General features: G+C 36.4%; 2 protein-coding genes across 3 annotated transcripts; one reads left to right on the top strand and one right to left on the bottom strand.

Moving 5' to 3' along the window:
• Nucleotides 1-1,612: 1,612 nt before the first annotated feature.
• actr8 (actin related protein 8) lies at nucleotides 1,613-11,368 on the top strand. Its single transcript, XM_046872243.1, has 13 exons — nucleotides 1,613-1,801; nucleotides 2,502-2,672; nucleotides 2,850-2,960; nucleotides 3,053-3,157; nucleotides 3,834-4,007; nucleotides 4,458-4,551; nucleotides 5,268-5,400; nucleotides 5,519-5,672; nucleotides 5,750-5,845; nucleotides 6,074-6,214; nucleotides 6,346-6,604; nucleotides 10,133-10,296; nucleotides 11,062-11,368. The coding sequence occupies exons 1-13, from the start codon at nucleotides 1,670-1,672 to the stop codon at nucleotides 11,203-11,205; spliced, it is 1,878 nt and encodes a 625-aa protein (XP_046728199.1). The 5' UTR covers nucleotides 1,613-1,669; the 3' UTR covers nucleotides 11,206-11,368.
• Nucleotides 11,369-11,506: 138 nt separating this feature from the next.
• LOC124400422 (interleukin-17 receptor B) lies at nucleotides 11,507-17,844 on the bottom strand. Of its 2 annotated transcripts, none has more exons than XM_046872244.1 (13): nucleotides 17,712-17,844; nucleotides 17,604-17,628; nucleotides 16,918-17,055; nucleotides 16,534-16,646; nucleotides 16,072-16,207; nucleotides 15,898-15,987; nucleotides 15,027-15,175; nucleotides 14,866-14,934; nucleotides 14,671-14,737; nucleotides 14,144-14,170; nucleotides 13,990-14,061; nucleotides 12,677-12,973; nucleotides 11,507-12,287 (listed from the first exon to the last, which is right to left on the bottom strand). In XM_046872244.1, the coding sequence occupies exons 1-13, from the start codon at nucleotides 17,793-17,795 to the stop codon at nucleotides 11,935-11,937; spliced, it is 1,620 nt and encodes a 539-aa protein (XP_046728200.1). In that variant the 5' UTR covers nucleotides 17,796-17,844; the 3' UTR covers nucleotides 11,507-11,934. The 2 variants fall into 2 exon arrangements, with proteins under 2 accessions (XP_046728200.1, XP_046728201.1); XM_046872245.1 differs by having other exon boundaries at nucleotides 15,051-15,175.
• Between the last annotated feature and the right edge of the window lie 764 nt (nucleotides 17,845-18,608).

Below are 18,608 nucleotides of genomic sequence, written 5' to 3'. Positions count from 1 at the left end.
TAGATTTTGGCCCTTCATCGGAAAAATTTTGGGCATCTCTGCTCTAAACCAGAAACCCCCAAACGAGGTCCTCTGCACCGAAGTTCTACCATGTTGACTTTTGATTTGGCTCGCTATATAAGAAGATGCTGAAAAAGCCAGTAATTCAGATCTTCATTTGTAATTTAATATTTAATATATGTTTTGTTTTATATTTAAGCTGTTTATATTTAAGCAAAAAAAATTAAATTGAAATAAAAAAGCATAAGTAAATTAGCCCAATTTGGAAAACCTTTAAAATAGTAAGGAGTAGCTTAATGTCTCTTATTAGAGATTGATATTACACACTTATTGCTGTATATATGGCTGCTGTATTAGGCATTGTCTCAATAGTACAGTATTACTATATAGTACAGTAGAATAATTGGGATTGTTTTTAGGTTTATATCGTATTATTTTATATATCTATATCTTATATTTTATTGAACTAGAAAACTCAAAAAGTAAAACTGCATGAGTTAAGCAGATTAAAGAGTCATGTTTTCTGTTTGTTATTTAATTATTTGTAAATGGCAACATGATTTTTAAATATTATACAGTTTGGCACAATTATCCATTTTCTTTCAGCCCATTCAGCCTCAATCAAGTTAGATTTTTAGCCCTCCATGGGCTCCTTTTTTCTAAGACAGAAACATGTGTTGTCTAATGATGTGGCTCATCATGCAATATAGGTAGACCCCAATTTACGATGTAGATAGGGGCCGAAAAATCATAAGTCATAAGTCCATCGGGTTGTAAGTAGAGAAGAGTGACTACTCTATAATGCATTCTGATGCAGCCATAAAGAGGCACTGTAAACAAATTTTTAAAAAATGTTTACATAGTACAAATAATGTAAATAAAAAATAAGATTTAATAATATAACATTCTATAACAAAAACTGCAAAAAAAAAATTCAATTGAAATGAAAAGTATAGAGAAAATAATTTCCCAATTTGGAAAATCCTTTAAAAATGAAGCAGCAGCTTCATGTCTCTCCTTACAGGTCACTGATATTACACACATATGGCTGTATAGCCTACAATCTAAATAGCTGCATTAGGCATTAACACTACAGTACAATATTACTCTATATTTATATAAATGGAGTTGTTTCTAGGTATATATTGAATTAGATATAAATATCATTCAACTATAAAACTCTGAAGGTCAAACTGCATGAGTTAAGCAGATTAAGAGTTATGATTTTTGTTTAATTATTTCTATATATTATGAAATTACAATTTATGGAAATCATGTTAATTTTGGATTTGGATTAATTGTCCCTCAATCAAGTTAGATGTATGGCTCTTCACAGAAAATACTTTGGACGGAGATTCAGCATTTGGCTCACCATGACATATATGAGAGAAAAAAAATGAGAAAAAGCCAGTTATACAAATGTTTATTTGTAATATAATTTTAAATATAACATGCTTTGTTTTATTTTTAAACTGGGGAAAAATTTTTTAATTTAAATGAAAAGTCCTTTCATAGGAAAAACTTTGGGCTCCTCTGCTCTCAGCATCGGAGTATCTCACTCCAGTCCATCAGGTGGCGCTAGGACACCATAACACGATGCGCCTTCGATTCAAAGAAGAAGACGCCCGGCTCTGCACATCAGTGTGTCCGTCAAGGAACGTGTAGTATCATGACACAGGCAGAGAGAGAGCAGGAAAATGAAAAAGAAAAAGATAAAGAGCGAGAAAAGGACAAAGAAAAGGAACAACGAGGAGTCAAAAGGCCGATTGTTCCACCTGTTATTCCAGAGCCTTTACAAGAGGTGAGGGAATTTACATACAGAGAGTCAGTGCTTTTTTACAAACATCCAGATTTGTGCAGCACATATGGGGTGTAATGATGATATCCATGTATAAATGATTAAAGCTCGACAGTTAAGGAGTTAAATAGATAACTAGCTATGTAACTATCTTGTTATTAACTAGTTAGGCGTAGCTGTCAGAACATAAACATCAAATGCTTTCGTACTCTGTGAAAATGTGTTATTTTAAGCAAAATATTCAACTGCTTGATCATTAATCGTCTGAATAAACACTACAAAACAACCTAACTAACTAAACACAACACATGAAGAATGCAGTGTTAACGTGATATCTTTCCCCCCTCTGTCCTCACAAGGCTTTCAGCACTTTTCAGGCATTACAGTGCCTACAAGTAGTAATTATCTATCTGTCTGTCTGTCTGTCTGTCTGTCTGTCTGTCCCTTCTTTTCCTTCTTTCCTTCCTTTTTTTCTTTCTGTCTGTAACTTGTGCCACTATAATCCACCATCCTGCATGTTTCTGTGGAAGGTACCCATACTAACACTACGAACATGCACAGAAACATGACCCTAACAGTAAAATGAGCTCAGGACTACTCAGTGCCACCTACTACCAGTTCTACAACATTCATGCTGAAAAGGATGTGATTATTATTATTATATATTGCAATCTAATACAAATTTTCATGGCTTCCGGTTCAGCAAATTCAGACCAACTTTGTGGTGGTGATCAACCCCGGATCTTTGACCCTCCGCATCGGCCGAGCTACAGACACGTTACCCCTCACTCTTCCACATGTCATTGCTCGTAGACATAAACAGCCTGGTCAGACACGCCATGAGGACGCGTGGCTAAAACGAGAAGGCTTGAATGTAAGTATGAAACTCTTTCACTCCCAAACAGATTATCCACAACTTGCTGAAGAAATGACTGCATTCTTGCAGTTTGTAATAACTGCAAGTTTCAGTGTTTTGCTGATTTTCTGACTCTGCTTTTTTAAATGTTCTTATCTTTGTGTTTGTTTTGAACATGTTATTTCATTTTTTCAGAGAGCAGAGAGCAGTGAGCAACGGCAAAATGGTCTCAAGATGGTGGACCAGGCCATATGGTCTAAAAAGATGTCCAGTGGGGCCAGGAGAACTCCAGTGTCTGCAGAACAAGTATATTTATATTTGGAGTCTTCAAAAGATCTCAGTGTTGGATATATTATTTGATTTTTTTTAAATGAGTTTCTGTGTTTGGGTGCTAACAGGCTAGAGTGTACAACAGGCAGATCCGTCCCGCTGTTTTGGATCCGAACTCGAGGCAAAAATGGACAAATACAATGCACCAGCCCGAGTACTTAATAGGAGACGAGGTGAGAAGTAGAACGCTCCTGTAAAGAAAAATACAGCAAACACTAAATATTATAAAAACAACCTTAACTGCACAGTAGAAAAAGCGTATTATAGTTCATGTGGATATATTTACATGTGAAATAGTGTTGCTGGGACTCCACAAACATTTTTTTGAGATTGTACCTATCAGGATTTATATAGTGTTTAGCTGTTTGTTTTCATTTATTTCTTTTTACTGATCACTAATGGTCCACAGATGTGGACGTGGTCCTCAATTGCTTGCAATTTGTTTTTGACACTTGTTCAGCCTGGTGAAAATTTCAAACCCTATGTCAGGATTCATCAGGCTCAAATTGTAAAAGGCTCAAATTGTATAAGAGTGGTTCAGGACGCTTTAGGCATCATTTTCATATATCAATTGGTCACCACAATGTCCAGACCTTAACCCTATTGAGAATCTTTAGGATTTGCTGAAGACTACACAATGGTCCAACTCTTGTTTCATCAATACAATGTTTTGACATTGTATAAGCTTATCTTAACAATGCCACGGAGGCACAGTGAAATATTATTTGTGTGTAATTTGTTTGTCTTAATATAAAAGAAAAAAAAATAAATCTAAATTTGTTCATTTATGGGTTTTGTTTTCTGTTTCTCTGTTTTCCTCCGTTTTCCTGTGTTATTTTTCATATCCAGGCATTACACGTGAACCCCACAGACTGTTACAACTTACACTGGCCTGTTTGTCGTGGTCAGCTGAATGTCCACAGTGGACCTGGAGGCTCTCTGACCGCTGTACTAGCAGACCTAGAAACCATATGGTCTCATGCCATTCAGAAACTGCTAGATATTCCTCTCAAAGACCTAAAGGTATGGCTTTGGAGAGAATAAAACTTTGCTTGCATGGAAAAGCAACTCATCTTTGAGCAACTAATCTTTTTTCTGATTATTCAAAACACTTTTAGGGATGTTTAATATTTACTGATAGAGCTGGAGCATTTTAGTCTGTCCATCTCATCATCTTTTGATCTACACTCCGCTCAAACAGATCTCAGCACACAATCTTTTATGTTAATACCACCCTTAATCTTCACGATTTTAGCATCTGACATTAGAAAAACAGGTCTATCAACCCATTAGGTTCGAAATTGTTATTTTTACTGCTATTAAATGCTACTGTGGCGCTAGTAAATATAATCCCAACCAAAATACAACACCAACTATTAGCAAAAGATTCATATCAAATATCATAATGTATGTGTCTTTTATGAAGTCGACACTTGGCTGCGTTTGATCGTGTGACTTCGGTTGTGCTTTTAGTATTACCGATGCATCCTCCTGGTTCCAGACATCTACAATAGACGGCATGTGAAAGAAGTGGTCAATATGCTCCTTGTTAAGATGGGCTTCTCAGGTAAGACAGTAATGTTGCAAATTATTCAGATTTCATTTTACAATTTTCAAGCAGTGTGTTCTAGAGGTCGAACGATTTCGAGAGCTAGGTTGGAAAGCACTTTGGCGATAACAGATTAACCAACTTATCATTTTTAAAATAAATACTGGATCAAAAACAAACATAACACTCCATGTAAAATAGTACTGAGCTTTATTTTAAAATAAAGTACTGAATCATGAATATGTACTAAATATAATAAATATGAATATATTAATTATATGAATAAATGTTGAGAAAAATATTCGAGTCAAATGGAAACAAAAAGGATCACTCCAAATAAATAAAAAGTTACATCCAAAATTAATTTAAAAAAACATACTCCAAATAAACAGCTTGTGTCGTCAGTGATTCACCTCTAGAGGCCGCTCTTGTACTGTATATTGCAACCCAGAAAAACTCAGTATGTATTTTTACAGATAGTTCCAACAATCAACTATCGTGTCGATAAATCTGCAAAACGAATGACTCGGTCCACCTTTAGTCAGGAGCCCACTCCAATACATCATTGACAGATATCTAATTTCTTTGATCTCCGAATTGTTTACTTCAATCAAATCAAATAAAATTTTATTTGTCACATACACATACATACAGGGTACGACATGCAGTGAAATGCTTTGGATAATGTAATTGTATAATGTAATGTAATTGTGCTTGGTTTTATTTGTGTTTAGCGATCATCGTCCACCAGGAGTCCGTGTGCGCAGCCTTCGGGAGTGGACTGAGTAGTGCATGTGTGGTAGATGTGGGTGATCAGAAGACCAGTGTGTGTTGTGTGGAGGATGGCGTGTCCCATCGAAATTCCAGGTGAGTGGAAGATTAGTAGAAGGAGCGTGTGTATGTTTCATTACATTTATTCAATTACTTTTTTTGGGATAATTGTTTTGCATTTTAGATCACATTCTGTATGTTTCACCCTTCACAGGCTTTGTCTTGCATACGGAGGGTCTGATGTGACGCGATGTTTCTTTTGGCTGATGCAACGTGCAGGCTTTCCGTACCGAGAGTGTCAGCTGGGGAACCGTCTGGACTGCATGTTGCTGCAGCAACTTAAAGAGACGTTCTGTCACCTTGACCAGGTATTTATGCACATACCTCCTGTCTTAATGCAAAAAGATTCTTGTCTATATTTGTCATGCCTTTTTTTTCTTCAAAGGACATATGCGGATTGCAAGACCATGAGTTTCGCACCCGTTTCCCAGAATCCCCGGTGATGCTCTACCAGTTGCGGCTTGGCGACGAGAAGCTACAGGTAGAGACTTTTAATTTACGCTTTACTGCAACCACATGTCTCATCCCAGGGTCTTTTAATACACGTTTTCTTTTTAATTTTATGTACATTAAGTTAATTTATCTATGAGCAATAAAGTTTAATTCTCACCATTATAACCAAAATACAAGCAGGGCTGTAAAGTAAAAACAGCATTCACGTCCATGCCTTTCTTTGTATTTTTTTTTTCCCCCTTTTATTTTTCAATAGGCTCCCATGGCTCTCTTTTACCCTGCTGCATTTGGAATTGTCGGACAGAAGATGACCTCTTTGCAGCATCGTTCCCAAGGAGATCCTGAGGATCCACATGATGAACACTACCTACTAAGCACCCAGAGCAAACAGGACCAAGTACATACTTTGTCTCTGAGAAATAACGGAATAAACTTACAGAATTGTCTCATATTCTTTGTTTGTTTGTTTTTTTGCAGGTAAGAGCTGTAGATTTCAAGCTTTCAATTTCTTTCTTTTTTTCTTTTCAGTCCTCTAAGTCCATGGAAAGGAAGGGTTTGCCCAAACCTTCAGGCTTTGAGGGTGAATCTAGCAGCCAAGGAGGTGACCAGACTGAGAGAGGAAACCCAGACATGGAGCTTGGCCATTCCCAAGGAGAGGCTCTGCCCAGTGGTGCCGACCCAGAAGATGTGCCTTCTGTCCTTTTGTCCAGAAAGTCAGCAATGACTCAGTTTGAAGGCAAATCTCTTGGACTGGATAAAGCTATTCTGCACAGCATCGACTGTTGTGGTATAAAAAGCATCTTTTTTTTTGTTTTAGATTAATGCCAATTAGAAATATTAATGGGATTATATCTATTTATTAGAATACACAGTGCCCTCCACAATTATTGGCACCCCTGTTTAAGATGTGGTCGTGGACTTCTAAAAATTCTCCTTTTTTTTTAAAACAACATAGAACCCAAATGCAAAAAAAGAGAAAAATCCAACCTTTTATTTAAGTACATAACTTTGGTGGTAAAAAAATCACACATTTAGAAAAAAAAAAAAACTTGAAATCATGTGTGCCACAATTATTGGCACCCCGGATGTTAATACTTTGTACAACCTCCTTTTGCCAACAAGACAGCACTTAATCTCCTCCTATAACATTTCACAAGATTGGAGAACACAGAGAGAGGGATTTTTGACCATTCTTCTTTGCACAATCTTTCTAGATCATCCAGTGTCCTGGGTCCTCTCTTATGCACTCTTCTCTTTAGCTCGCCCCACAGGTTTTCGATTGGGTTGAGGTCTGGGGACTGAGATGGCCATGGGAGGACCTTGAGTTTGTGACTGCTGAACCACTTTTGTGTAGATTTTGCCACATGTTTTGGATCATTATCCTGCTGAAAGACCCAATGACGACCATCTTCAGCTTTCTGGCAGAGGCCATCAGGTTTTATTTAAAATATCCTGGTACTTCAAAGCGTTCATAATGCCATGCACCCTAACAAGGTTCCCAGGGCCTTTGGAAGAGAAACAGGCCCACAGCATCACAGATCCTCCACCATACTTCACGGTGGGCATGAGGTGCTTTTCAGCATACTCATCTTTTGTTTTACGCCAGACCCACTTAGAGTGTTTGTTGCCAAAAAGCTCAATCTTAGTCTCATCTGACCAAAGCACACGATCCCAGTTGAAGTCCCAGTACCGCTTAGCAAACTCCAGACGTTTACGTTTGTGAGTGTTAGTGAGAAAAGGCTTTTTCCTTGCATGCCTCCCAAACAGCTTGTTGGCATGTAGAGAGCGTCTGATGGTTGTTTTGAGACTCTGTGACCCCAAGATGCCACTCTTTGATGCAATTCTGTGACGGTGAGCTTGGGAAATTTTTTTACTTCTCTTACCATCCTCCTCACTGTGCGTTGTGGCAAGATAAACTTGGGACCTCTTCCAGCCTTGTTTGTCACTGTTCCAGTTGTTTTAAACTTCTTAATGATTCCTCTGACTGTAGATACCGGCAAGTTAAGGCGAGTGGCTATTTTCTTGTAGCCATTGCCTGACTTATGAAGGTCGACACACATCTGCCTTACTTGAATGGTGTGTTCTCTTGTCTTTGCCATGTTGACAAATGGGTAAGAGAATTAGGCCTCTGTGTCACGTCATATTTATACCCCAGGGAAACAGGAAATCATGAATTACTAATTAAAAGTCCCTAGATACCCTGACCAACCTTAGCAACTACAGAAAAATATATAAAAAAAAATAAATAAATAAAATTTTTCAGAGGAATTGTTAGGGGTGCCAATAATTGTGGGACACATGATTTCAAGATTTTTTTTTTTTTCTAAATGTATGATTTTTTTTTTTTTACCACCAAAGTTATGTACTTAAATGAAAGGTTGGATTTTTCTCTTTTTTTGCATTTGGGTTCTATGTTGTTTTAAAAAAAAAAGGAGAATTTTTAGAAGTCCACGACCACATCTTAAACAGGGGTGCCAATAATTGTGGAGGGCACTGTATGTTAGTAATGTTGTAGTGCAGGTGTAATGTTGAGCTTAATCTTTATTCTGAATAGTATTACAGACAGCACTTGCATGCACAGATTACTTTCTTAGGAAACTTTCTCACTGTCATCTAGCAGCCAATCTAGCAGCAGCATTGTGAAAAATATCATGTCATACAAGTCATGAGCTTGAGTAAATGTTCACATCAAAAGAAAAATTCTGGGCACCATGAAGCTCATGATAAAGATCATGATAATTAGTTTCCAGGGGTGTAACGTAACAGAAAATTCTCGGTACGTAACTCGATATTTAAGTCACGTTCGGTTGCATTTCGGTGCAGTTAGGGGGAAGAAATGCAAACCATAAAATTGCTTGTCGTTTTTTTATTAGTTGTTTATTGTAATTAACATTTGTGTACATTATCGGTTTACATTTTTTAAAACAATTTTAAATAAAATGCCTGCTTGGTTAAATAACATATCAAATAAAATATAGAAAATAAAATAGAATCCATCAAATAAAAGCAATACAAGTTTTTTTATTATATTGATTAAATGAAGTAGTCGATTAAATTGTCACAAAATAATTTGATTTAATTAGATTAAATTAATGGAAAAAGTTAATTAAAAAGTTTACGTTTACAAGACTAAATGTGGGTAATACAGGTGTGTGTGTGTGTGTGTGTGTGTGTGTGTGTGTAAGATTTGATCTACTTAACTGTTCTACTTACCTCCATCCTTCATTCATTCACTCACTCAGTATGTGGAATTGTCAGGATTTTCTCCTTTTAAGAGAAATTCTTGAAGCCGGACGTAAAACACTAAAGAATCTATAGTGTTGGCGATGGCAGGAAGTAAAAGCGTTTTCGTGCATGTGCAAAACAAAAGCTAAGTTTTGCAACACACTACAAATTGTATTTCCAGTACGGAGTGAGCCACAATGACTCTAACGCTAGTTATTTTTTTTTTTTTAACACCCCTGGCATTGTTGTGTATGTTTTCAAGGTTACTAATAATAAAATCCAAACAAAACAAAAGATAGTGACACTGCGCCCAAAAGTGCGAGGCGGAGACTAAACAGACCAAGCATTTGTGAGGGAACTCAGATTGTGATTATGTTCCGCACTATGTTCTGCATGGTTTGCAGTCGGTACACATTTTTGGTGCACAGGACAGAAAGTCCTCTACCAAAACGGTTTGAATATGTGAACCTTTACAGTAGCTTCAGATTCTTGTTGGCTGACAGCAGTAAAACTGAATGTGGGAGAGGCTTTTCTCCTCACCGCAGTTGTATAAAGCCATTATCCGAGTTATTGGTAGCTCAAACTAATCTGGCTGTTTTCCTCAGCCGTCTTTTATCGACGAGGAATTTTTGACCACTGTTGCTCAATCTTTTTTTGGCAGCCAGATTTTCGCACTATTCTGTAGAAGCCTGCAGCATGTGATAATACAAGAAGATAGGCATTTTCTGAAATATACAAACCAGCCCATATTGCATCACCAGCATCATCGTTCACAATAAAGTGAACGGTGAGTGTATAGTATTGCCCACACTACCAAAAAAAAAAAACAAAGGGGTTTGTTTTCTCTCCCATTCTCTGTCGTATAATCTTATTGAATTAGTGTTGTTATTCTTTTTTTGTTTTTGTTTTTTTTTACTGTTTTGCGATATTGTATTGAGATGTGACATTTTGATGATCTATATCTTTCGCCAAGAGCATTTCACGTTAACACTTTTTTTCCCCCCACAAAAAGTCGGAAAAGACTGCATTTATTAGTAGTGTACTAGTAGCCACAAGTGCAGTCTGTTTATGATTAATTTTTTTCTCACAGCTTCCGATGAGACTAAGAGGAAGATGTACAGCTCGGTGCTGGTGGTGGGCGGAGGACTCCTGTTTAATGGTGCTCAAGAATTCCTTCAGCATCGCATTCTCAACAAAATGCCTCCTTCTTTCCGCCGCATGGTTGAAAGCGTAGAGGTCATCACACGCCCAAAGGTAACTCCATGGAATTTATGGGTATAATTACAGTTACCAAAAATAGAAGAGAAATACAATCCTAGTGTATGTATAGAGTATGGAAAATCTTTTTTTATATTTATTATGTTTATTGTTTTTATGTGTTGATTTACTGGGTTTACTAGCATATTTAGTTTAGCTTCCTTTCCCCTTTTACCCAAGTTTAATATGGATGAATGAAAGAGTTCATTTTAACATTTAGGGTAAAATAAAAAATAAAAAAAAACGAAAAATAAGTACTGATCACGAGGAAACGATATTTGTTTATGTCAAGATTACAAGAAAATGAAGTCACGATCATGAGAAAACAAGAAAGAAAGAAATATTATAATGCACGGCCTCTGAGAATATACTGGTGTCAAAGTGCAGTATTACCATTGAAGCTTGTGCAATTGTGTATTAATAAAGGATTATAAATTTACTTCAAAGTGTTTGTTTAGTGATCATGTGGTAAATAAGCTTTTCAATTCCATCGATAATTTCTTTTCTGCACCCTTTTTGGCTTGGAATGAAAGTAAAGAGACGTTATTTTAGGAACGTGCAGGCAGTACGGTTTTAAAGAAGCCTTTTGATTAATAGCTAAGACCTGCAAATGGTACATTTAACTAGAGTGGCCTTCATTTCATAAGGTGTTCTCACATCTCTTCAAATGAATACATGTGATGCAGTAAGGTCAGCAAGACAATCATATCCGATCAAATATTGTATTCCGGCTTAATTAAACTTCTAATAATGTTCCTGTAGGACTTGGACCCTCGGCTCACGGCTTGGAAAGGTGGAGCAGTGTTGGCGTGTCTGGACACCACCCAGGAGCTGTGGATCCACCAGGGAGAATGGCAGAGATTTGGCGCACGCATGCTTCGTGAAAGAGCAGCCTTTGTATGGTGAATGTGTGCGTGCGTGCGTGTGTGTGTGAGAGAGTATAATTCATGAATGAATTTAGCTGTAAATATCATTTGCAAAGGTGATTGCGAAACACTCTCTCTATATATATTTCAATCACATCATTTTTTCCAGCTTTATTTCTTAAAAAAACATGCATCCAATGAAAGAGGTGTGTTATGTTTTCTTTTACAAAACATTAACCTTATCTATTATATTACATATATTAGATATTGTCTATGCAAAACTAAAGCCTGATTATTTTGTGGCATCCTGTTTTTGACATAAAGGATGTTACCATCTTAGGTTGCTTGTCATCGAATTCTGCAAATTGTCAACCTCTGAGAAATCAGATTAGGCAAACATAAACTCTATTATCTTCTATATCTATAGAAAAAAAGTTCTGTCAGCTCTTGGCTCGAGCTGAAACAAAATACAAGTAGAAGTGAATACATTTAAAATAAAGTGTAAAAAAATACTGTACAAAAAGGGAATAAATCCCACAGATGAACAGGATGTTATATAATATGATTATATATAATTTATATATGTTCTTTTCTCTGCTGCTATTTTTTCCCCCCTATTTGGTCATATACAGCAATTTCTGGTATGGTAAATGTTGGAATATATTTCCAACAATAATTCTTAAAAAAGAAAAAAAGAAAAGCAATACAAACATTTGAAGGAAAAACCAGATAGCATTTATAACAGCCTAAAGATCTAAACACCAGAGAATTAAATCATATTAATTCCATTCATCGGATGTCTTTGTTCTAACTGCCGCACAGCGTCTCTGACCTTCCTGGCGGTTTCTTTACATCGGTCAGACCTGCAGTTTGAGATTGGTAGAAGTTTCTCCAGATCTCTAGGCAAAATAAGAGCTTTGCAGGATCTGAGCTGCACTGGCACTGTGCTTTTGTGGCTTTTGTGTGCGCTATGGACCAGGTGCAACACCAAGAACTTCTGGTGCTGCTGAGGATCATGAGCACAACTGGCAACCAGGTTCAGTGCCAGTGAGAAAAGTTCGCAAGCCGATGCCGGGACGGTGTAATCGGTTATCACAGATGCCATGCTGGGTTTTAAGCAGACTGTAAAGAAGCGGATTACAATTTTATTGTAGTGCATTCATACATAAGTAGAACCTTTAAGGTGTCTTTTGACTGTTTATCTGGTGGAAAATGAAGGTATGAGTATATGTTTTATTTTTTAGAGTATAAATATTTGAAACACTTCATTCAGGGTACTTGTTCCAGTGTTTAGATTTGACCAGCCACATCAAGCTATGAATTTGACTAGTGTCTGTCTCTCTGTCTGTCTGTCTGTCTAGCTATCTAACTATCTAGCTACTTGAATTTACTAATGGCCTTGTGTCTGAATGAGCACAATTCTATACCATGGCTGGGAATGAGTAATGGAATAGGTTCTGCAATAACATGCCCTACAGAAATGTAAAAGCATGAACAATCACTACAATTACCTGCGTCACTGCTGCACTCCGTGTGTTGGGGCGGCAAGATGATGAGCACTTTCTCAGCATAACTGACTTGTGAAATGAGCCAGCGGAGCGGGCCTTGTTCCGCCAGATTGCCTCTCTGCCACATGTCAATGATTACATTCAGCTCGCTGTGGCTTTGCAGAAAGTTAGCTATGGCCATCACAGCGTTCTGAAACACACTGTCCACTGCAGGATACACCAGCAGCACTCCTATTGGCCCAGCAGAGTCTAGTCCACGTCTGTGAAAGCTAGACTTCATCCGCAGCCTCCAGCACTGGCCTGGAAAAAGGAATCATTTATTCCTGCTTTCATAAAAATTCAACATAGATTAAGCATTGATCAAGAAGAAAATCAAGATTAAGCAGTATAATAATGAAGACATGAAGACAAAGGGGAGTTAAATAGGTTAATATACAGTACTTTGCATATTCACCCCCTTCAATTCTTTCCTGTTTTGTAATATTACAACTGGGATTATAAAAAAATTACTATTTAGAAGTGTCAAAAACGAAATATAACCAATATAAATGTTTACAAATTTTAAAATTAAAACATAAAAAATTAAGTATTCAGATGTTTTAACCCTCACTGCTGTGCATCCTCTAAGATAGAAGACTATCTGAAAACTAGAGTAACCAGAAACTAGAGTATTTTGAAAACATTCCTAAATAAAAGGATCCTGAAGACCGAAGCGATATGAAAACACCTGCTGCTGGACAATGTTCTGGAGAAGTGTCAGTCTGTATTTTTTGTCATTGAAGAAATTTCACACTTAAATCATCCTACAGTAAGAAAAATAATAAATAAGGCACGACCTAAAGGCACAAAAGATCACTGACCAGAAGCTAAATAGATCCTGTTCACAGGACAATCGCTGTCCAGACACACTACAATGCTGAGTTTTATGGCCGAATAAAGATGTGAAAGCGGATGAATGCAGTCATAACGTATGAAATAACTTTTTTTTAGCTTTTTTTCTTCTCACTGTAATATTACGAGTTTATTTTATGTAGGTTGATAACATAATTGCAAGCTGTAGCTTTATGAAATGTGACAATAATCAAGGCGGTGAAGACTTCTGCAAGTCTGAATCTCCAAGACACCAATATAGATCTTTACTTGAAAATTGGGAATGGTTACTGCTCGATTTTCTTACTCGCAATTGTCTACAGCCCAAAGGATGATCAGTAAAGAATAATGGAAGTTCGGGATACAATTATTTAATCTGGATCATCATTTTAAGCAAATGAATGCAGAGGATTCAAACTCAGAGAACTGGGAGAAAACAAACTTACAGATAAAAATGAAAGTAATGGTTACTGCACAGCCAATGCTGATTAGCAGGATAGTTTCATATTCCTTTGTTTCTGGAAAGAATTGACACATTTGCTTATAAGTGTATCATCGATGAAAGGTTAAGATAAACTCATAGAAGCTCTGATGTCTTACCTTCTGTTGGTGCAGCTGTAGATGGGACTACAAATATATAATAATAATCAATTAGCAGGATATTCAGTCTCTCTTTAGTCTACAAATGTATTGCTCAGTTCATTTATGTTTTGTTTCATTTTCTAATGAGGATTGAGTTGTGGTGAGTCTAAAACTGGGAGCTGGAATGTGGGCAAGAATACACCCTGGATGAGAGATCAGTTTATTATAGGTCTCTGCATACACTGTAGGTCAATTTAGTGCCATCAATTCACCTTCGGAGATGTTTGCATCAGGTGGGAGAAAAGTTTCATAAATTTGGGATGAAGTTCACATACAGGTCACATCAACCCTGACACTAGGGATATGAGGCACCTTCTCTAACGCCTGCATTTCTACAGTGAACTTCGACAATGTTAAGGATCCTAAGGTAAAAAACAGCAACGTTTCACACCTATTCAATCTGCTACAAAAACAAAAAAATCATTATGTCCTGCAAATTAATGTTTGATTTGCTTGACCTAAATTAATAAAACCCGAATACCCACCCTGACAGTTTACTTTGCGGGAAACTGAATTGCATACAACCTCGCAATAATCAAAGAATGGTGTTATCTGTAATAAATTGCAGATTCATGTTAATTATTGGCGTTCCAAGTCAAAGATAAGTCATACGGTTTCAATAACTGTAATCCCAAAGTTTTAACAAATTCAGTAGGATGGGTGGACCCCCTTGAACACACATATATTTTCAGGTCTTCACATGGCCCTGAATACTTCAGCTTAGCTGTAAGCGTCTCAATCGCTCCTGTCTATGAGACAAACAAAAAAACAACAGCATTTCTTACACAAACTGTGTCAAACAAAAGATTAGCAAATATCCCAATAAATAATTCGAAAGTACCGAAGTTTGACGTTCCACCTTCACCTCAGCAGAGTTTAGTATATGCGTTCCTCTGCGCAGTCTAATTTCGTACCTCTCAGAGTTTGCGTGTGAACTGAAAGTCACGTGTATTTCATCCTTAATCTTGTCTACAGTGATGTCCCAGGGCTCTGACAAGACAAGCAATAAAATGATTAAACATTCTACATCAGCCACAATCTGGCTAATTAATACAACACCTTTCACAACTGTTATTTGAAAATTATTATCTAAAGAGATGTAGGAGCAAACAAAGGTTTGGGTCGGACTATCTTTGTGTTATCTTTCCTATAGTTGTTACATTCCAGAACTGGCATTGATCCAACATGATATCATGAAAAAAACAAAAGATGTGTCTGCACAGCAGGTAGCATTGCTGCCTCACGACCCCAGGTTTTGTGATCCTCAGCTCAGCTTAGCATTTCCTGAATTTTATGTACGTTTAATGGATTATCTACTGTAAGACTTTGCATGCACGATGCCCTGCATTGGACTGGTGTCCAATCCTGTCTTGCACCCATTGTTTCCCGAAATAGACTCTGGATTCAACTTACCCTTTAAACCTTAAAAGTGGTCACTAAAGTTCACTGAATGAATGATTGTTTTGTAGATCATTTTTGAATCAACAACATTTTTAGCCAGTAATAGTTACACTTACAGACATCATGTCAATGACATCATTATTTATGGCATTACATAAATCATGACCTTTAAAGCAGAAGTCTAACATAACCAATAAGCATCATTCCTTCAAATGTCAAATGGTTGAGCTCATACACCATTTTCCCGAGCTAACTATCAACAACCTCAAATTTTATATTCAATTGAAGATATTTAAATTCTGTACCTTTACCTTTCTGTGATTGTGGTATGTTTGTAGTAAGAAGTTCCTGCGTCTTCTTTAAGCATGTTGAATGGTCCTTCATCCGTTCATCATTACATCCTGTGGGGGCCAAAGAAACATATTACATATTTGAAGAATACATGCTTATTTTTTATATTATGAAAAAGTATCTAAAAAACTAACCCGGTGCTTGTATCTTAGCGTGCTTTAAGTATTTTTGTCGTTCAGGAGGCGGTGCTGGGGGGAGATTATACACGCTGACTTGGTAAAAGCCACTGGGTTCGATATTGACGTCTGGAGTAATGAAATTAAACCAGAGCTACATAATACAGGGAATATTATAAATGAAGAAATTGGGTTAAAGAACCTGTATAGCACACATAATCCACGTTAGACAAAAACAGCCATAAAACTATTTAAAAAATTGTGCCTTGAGTTTCATTTGAACCACAAACACAAGAAACTGGAACATGTAATTGAATGTATTCAAATTGTATAATTGCTTTAGGCTGAATAAAAGGATCTCTTGAAAGCTCCTTCTTGGTTTTTTTTCTTATACCATCTTTACCATTTTAAAAGTTCACAATCTAAAAAAAAAAAAAAAATCCAATACAGCATTTAACCAAATAACACTGAAGAACTTACCTGCACTAAATCACGATTATAGGTGTGTTTTGAAGTAAATGGAGGTTGATATTCACATCTGTATCTCAGATTGTCAACTTCTATCCAGGTGCCAACAATACTGTGAATACTACCTAGAAAAAAAGCAAAACTATACATAATGAATGTGACCAGCATGAACAAAAAGATTGTTTGTAATCTGATTGACAAAAGATCTTTAATATCCTGTGACTGACTTTTCTTTCCATTTTTGCGTATTTCTGGTTCAGATGAACATGTGAGAATCTATTAAAAGCGGTCAGAATTGCTAGTGTGTTTGGTATAATTCTGTATATTTCGCAAGTTGAAAAATAATGACCATTTATCATTACTGAATATTAAAAAATATATATATATAGTACTTACTGTCAATGTTTATAGACCATGATATGTTTAAAGCAAAAGAAGATGGAGTTCCATTCAGATAAGTAAGTTGAACTTTCAGATCATACAGTGGAGATGGATAGGATTCAGGTGGCATCCACCAATTGTCAGGTTCCAAATCTTCAACAGAAAGGTTATTTAACTAGCTAGTTAGTCCATATGTTATAAATGTAATCATTTATAAAGTACAAGGTTTTTTGTGTGATTGAGTCTCTGGATTTAATTCTTTCCATTTCTTTATTTTTAATCAATATGTGCCTTGATTTAAGGTTTCATTTGTAGTTGCTTAAAAAATGTGTATTTGGCACAAACACTATGTATTCAAAAGTACTAGGTACTGCCTGAATGTGGTATTATTTAAGAAGGTACCGTCTATGTTATTCAGATAGATATTCTGCAGATGTATTTAGGTAGAGCATAATTAATATTTGAATCAGCATTAGTATGGTGGACAGGTACAGTATGATATGTAGCACCAGATGCTCAAAATTTCAAAACTGTTTTGAACACAGAAAATTGTCTAAAATGTCTTATTAGGACTGTAGGATATACCTTTCCTGGAACTAACATTACAACTGTTAGTAATTAGAACCCTCTTACCTGCTCTGTAGTAAGAAATTGGTTAGATTTTAATAATGCATTTTATTCCAAAAATGCACATTACTTACCATTTGTTTTGGTACATGTCCCAACCTGTGCAATTAAAAGTCAACAACAACAATCATTAACAAATGTTGACACTAATTTTAAGCTTCCAACCTGCCTAGGTTACTTACTATATCGAGAGCAGTGTTGTTAGTAGCTGCCAGTTGAAGAAGGCAAAGGCAAAATACACTTCTGATACTGATGATTAGTGCCATTGAACAAACATGAAAAGATTTGAGAGATCTGAAACCTAGACAGCTTGATGAACTGTTGAGGGTATGTTTTGCTCCACCTCTTTTGGGTCTGTTCAAATCCACTAAAATAGCTCCCTCTAACTAAATACTTGTGTAACGCTACCCTGTTTATGTACATTCTTCTCCAAGAATATTGTCCCACAAAAAAAAAAAATGAATTTGAGATGAAACTATAGATAGGAATTTCGGCTTTCATTTATTGTTATTTTTATCTAACAACTTATGGCTATTTTGGTATCAAAGCCACCAATTTTGAGGTGAACAAAATTATTGGATGCTCTTAAAGTAAATAAAAGTTAATAACTTAATAACTCCCTTGTTGGCAATAATTGCATCACGCTATAGTGCCCTACTGACATCACCAAACTTACATGTTTTTGTTGATTTTCCAGGTGGATACTACATCTTTTTACACAGGTTTTTTAGTTTGATGGTTTTTACCTTTATTCTTTACTTCTAGAGCTAAAATGCTGTTAGATTTGTCTATTGCCTGGTGATTGAATTGACCATTCAGATTTTTCCCATTTGTTGAAATGTGGTTTGGCTTATTTTCTTGCTGCATGATGAAGTTCCTTCCAAATAGACTGGATGCATTTTTCTGTAAATTGGTAGATAGAATGTTTTTGTACACTTTTGAACTGCTACCAGTGTGCATTACCTTGTCAATAAAGATTAATGAACCCATTTCTAAAGAAGCCATGCATGCCCTCTGACTCTACCTCTACTGATCAGTTTGTATATTTTGGATCATGTGCAGATATTTTCCTCCTTCAC

This window comes from Silurus meridionalis, chromosome 17 (genome assembly GCF_014805685.1).
Source record: "Silurus meridionalis isolate SWU-2019-XX chromosome 17, ASM1480568v1, whole genome shotgun sequence".
In the NCBI taxonomy this organism is placed as follows: domain Eukaryota; kingdom Metazoa; phylum Chordata; class Actinopteri; order Siluriformes; family Siluridae; genus Silurus; species Silurus meridionalis.
The sequence above is the reverse complement of the archived record's forward strand: the minus strand, read 5'-3'. Positions and strand labels throughout refer to the sequence as shown.

Bases quoted from the DNA above. Each gene is read 5' to 3' on its own strand.
- actr8 (XM_046872243.1), top strand. From the start codon at position 1,670: ATGACACAGGCAGAGAGAGAGCAGGAAAATGAAAAAGAAAAAGATAAA. The intron at 6,215-6,345 runs GTACATACTTTG...TTTTCTTTTCAG, and splicing joins CCCAGAGCAAACAGGACCAA to TCCTCTAAGTCCATGGAAAG. The intron at 10,297-11,061 runs GTAACTCCATGG...ATGTTCCTGTAG, and splicing joins AGGTCATCACACGCCCAAAG to GACTTGGACCCTCGGCTCAC.
- LOC124400422 (XM_046872244.1), bottom strand. From the start codon at position 17,795: ATGGCACTAATCATCAGTATCAGAAGTGTATTTTGCCTTTGCCTTCTT. The intron at 17,629-17,711 runs GTAAGTAACCTA...TTAATTGCACAG, and splicing joins ACAACACTGCTCTCGATATA to GTTGGGACATGTACCAAAAC. The intron at 12,288-12,676 runs GTAATTGTAGTG...GCTTCTTTACAG, and splicing joins GGAGTGCAGCAGTGACGCAG to TCTGCTTAAAACCCAGCATG.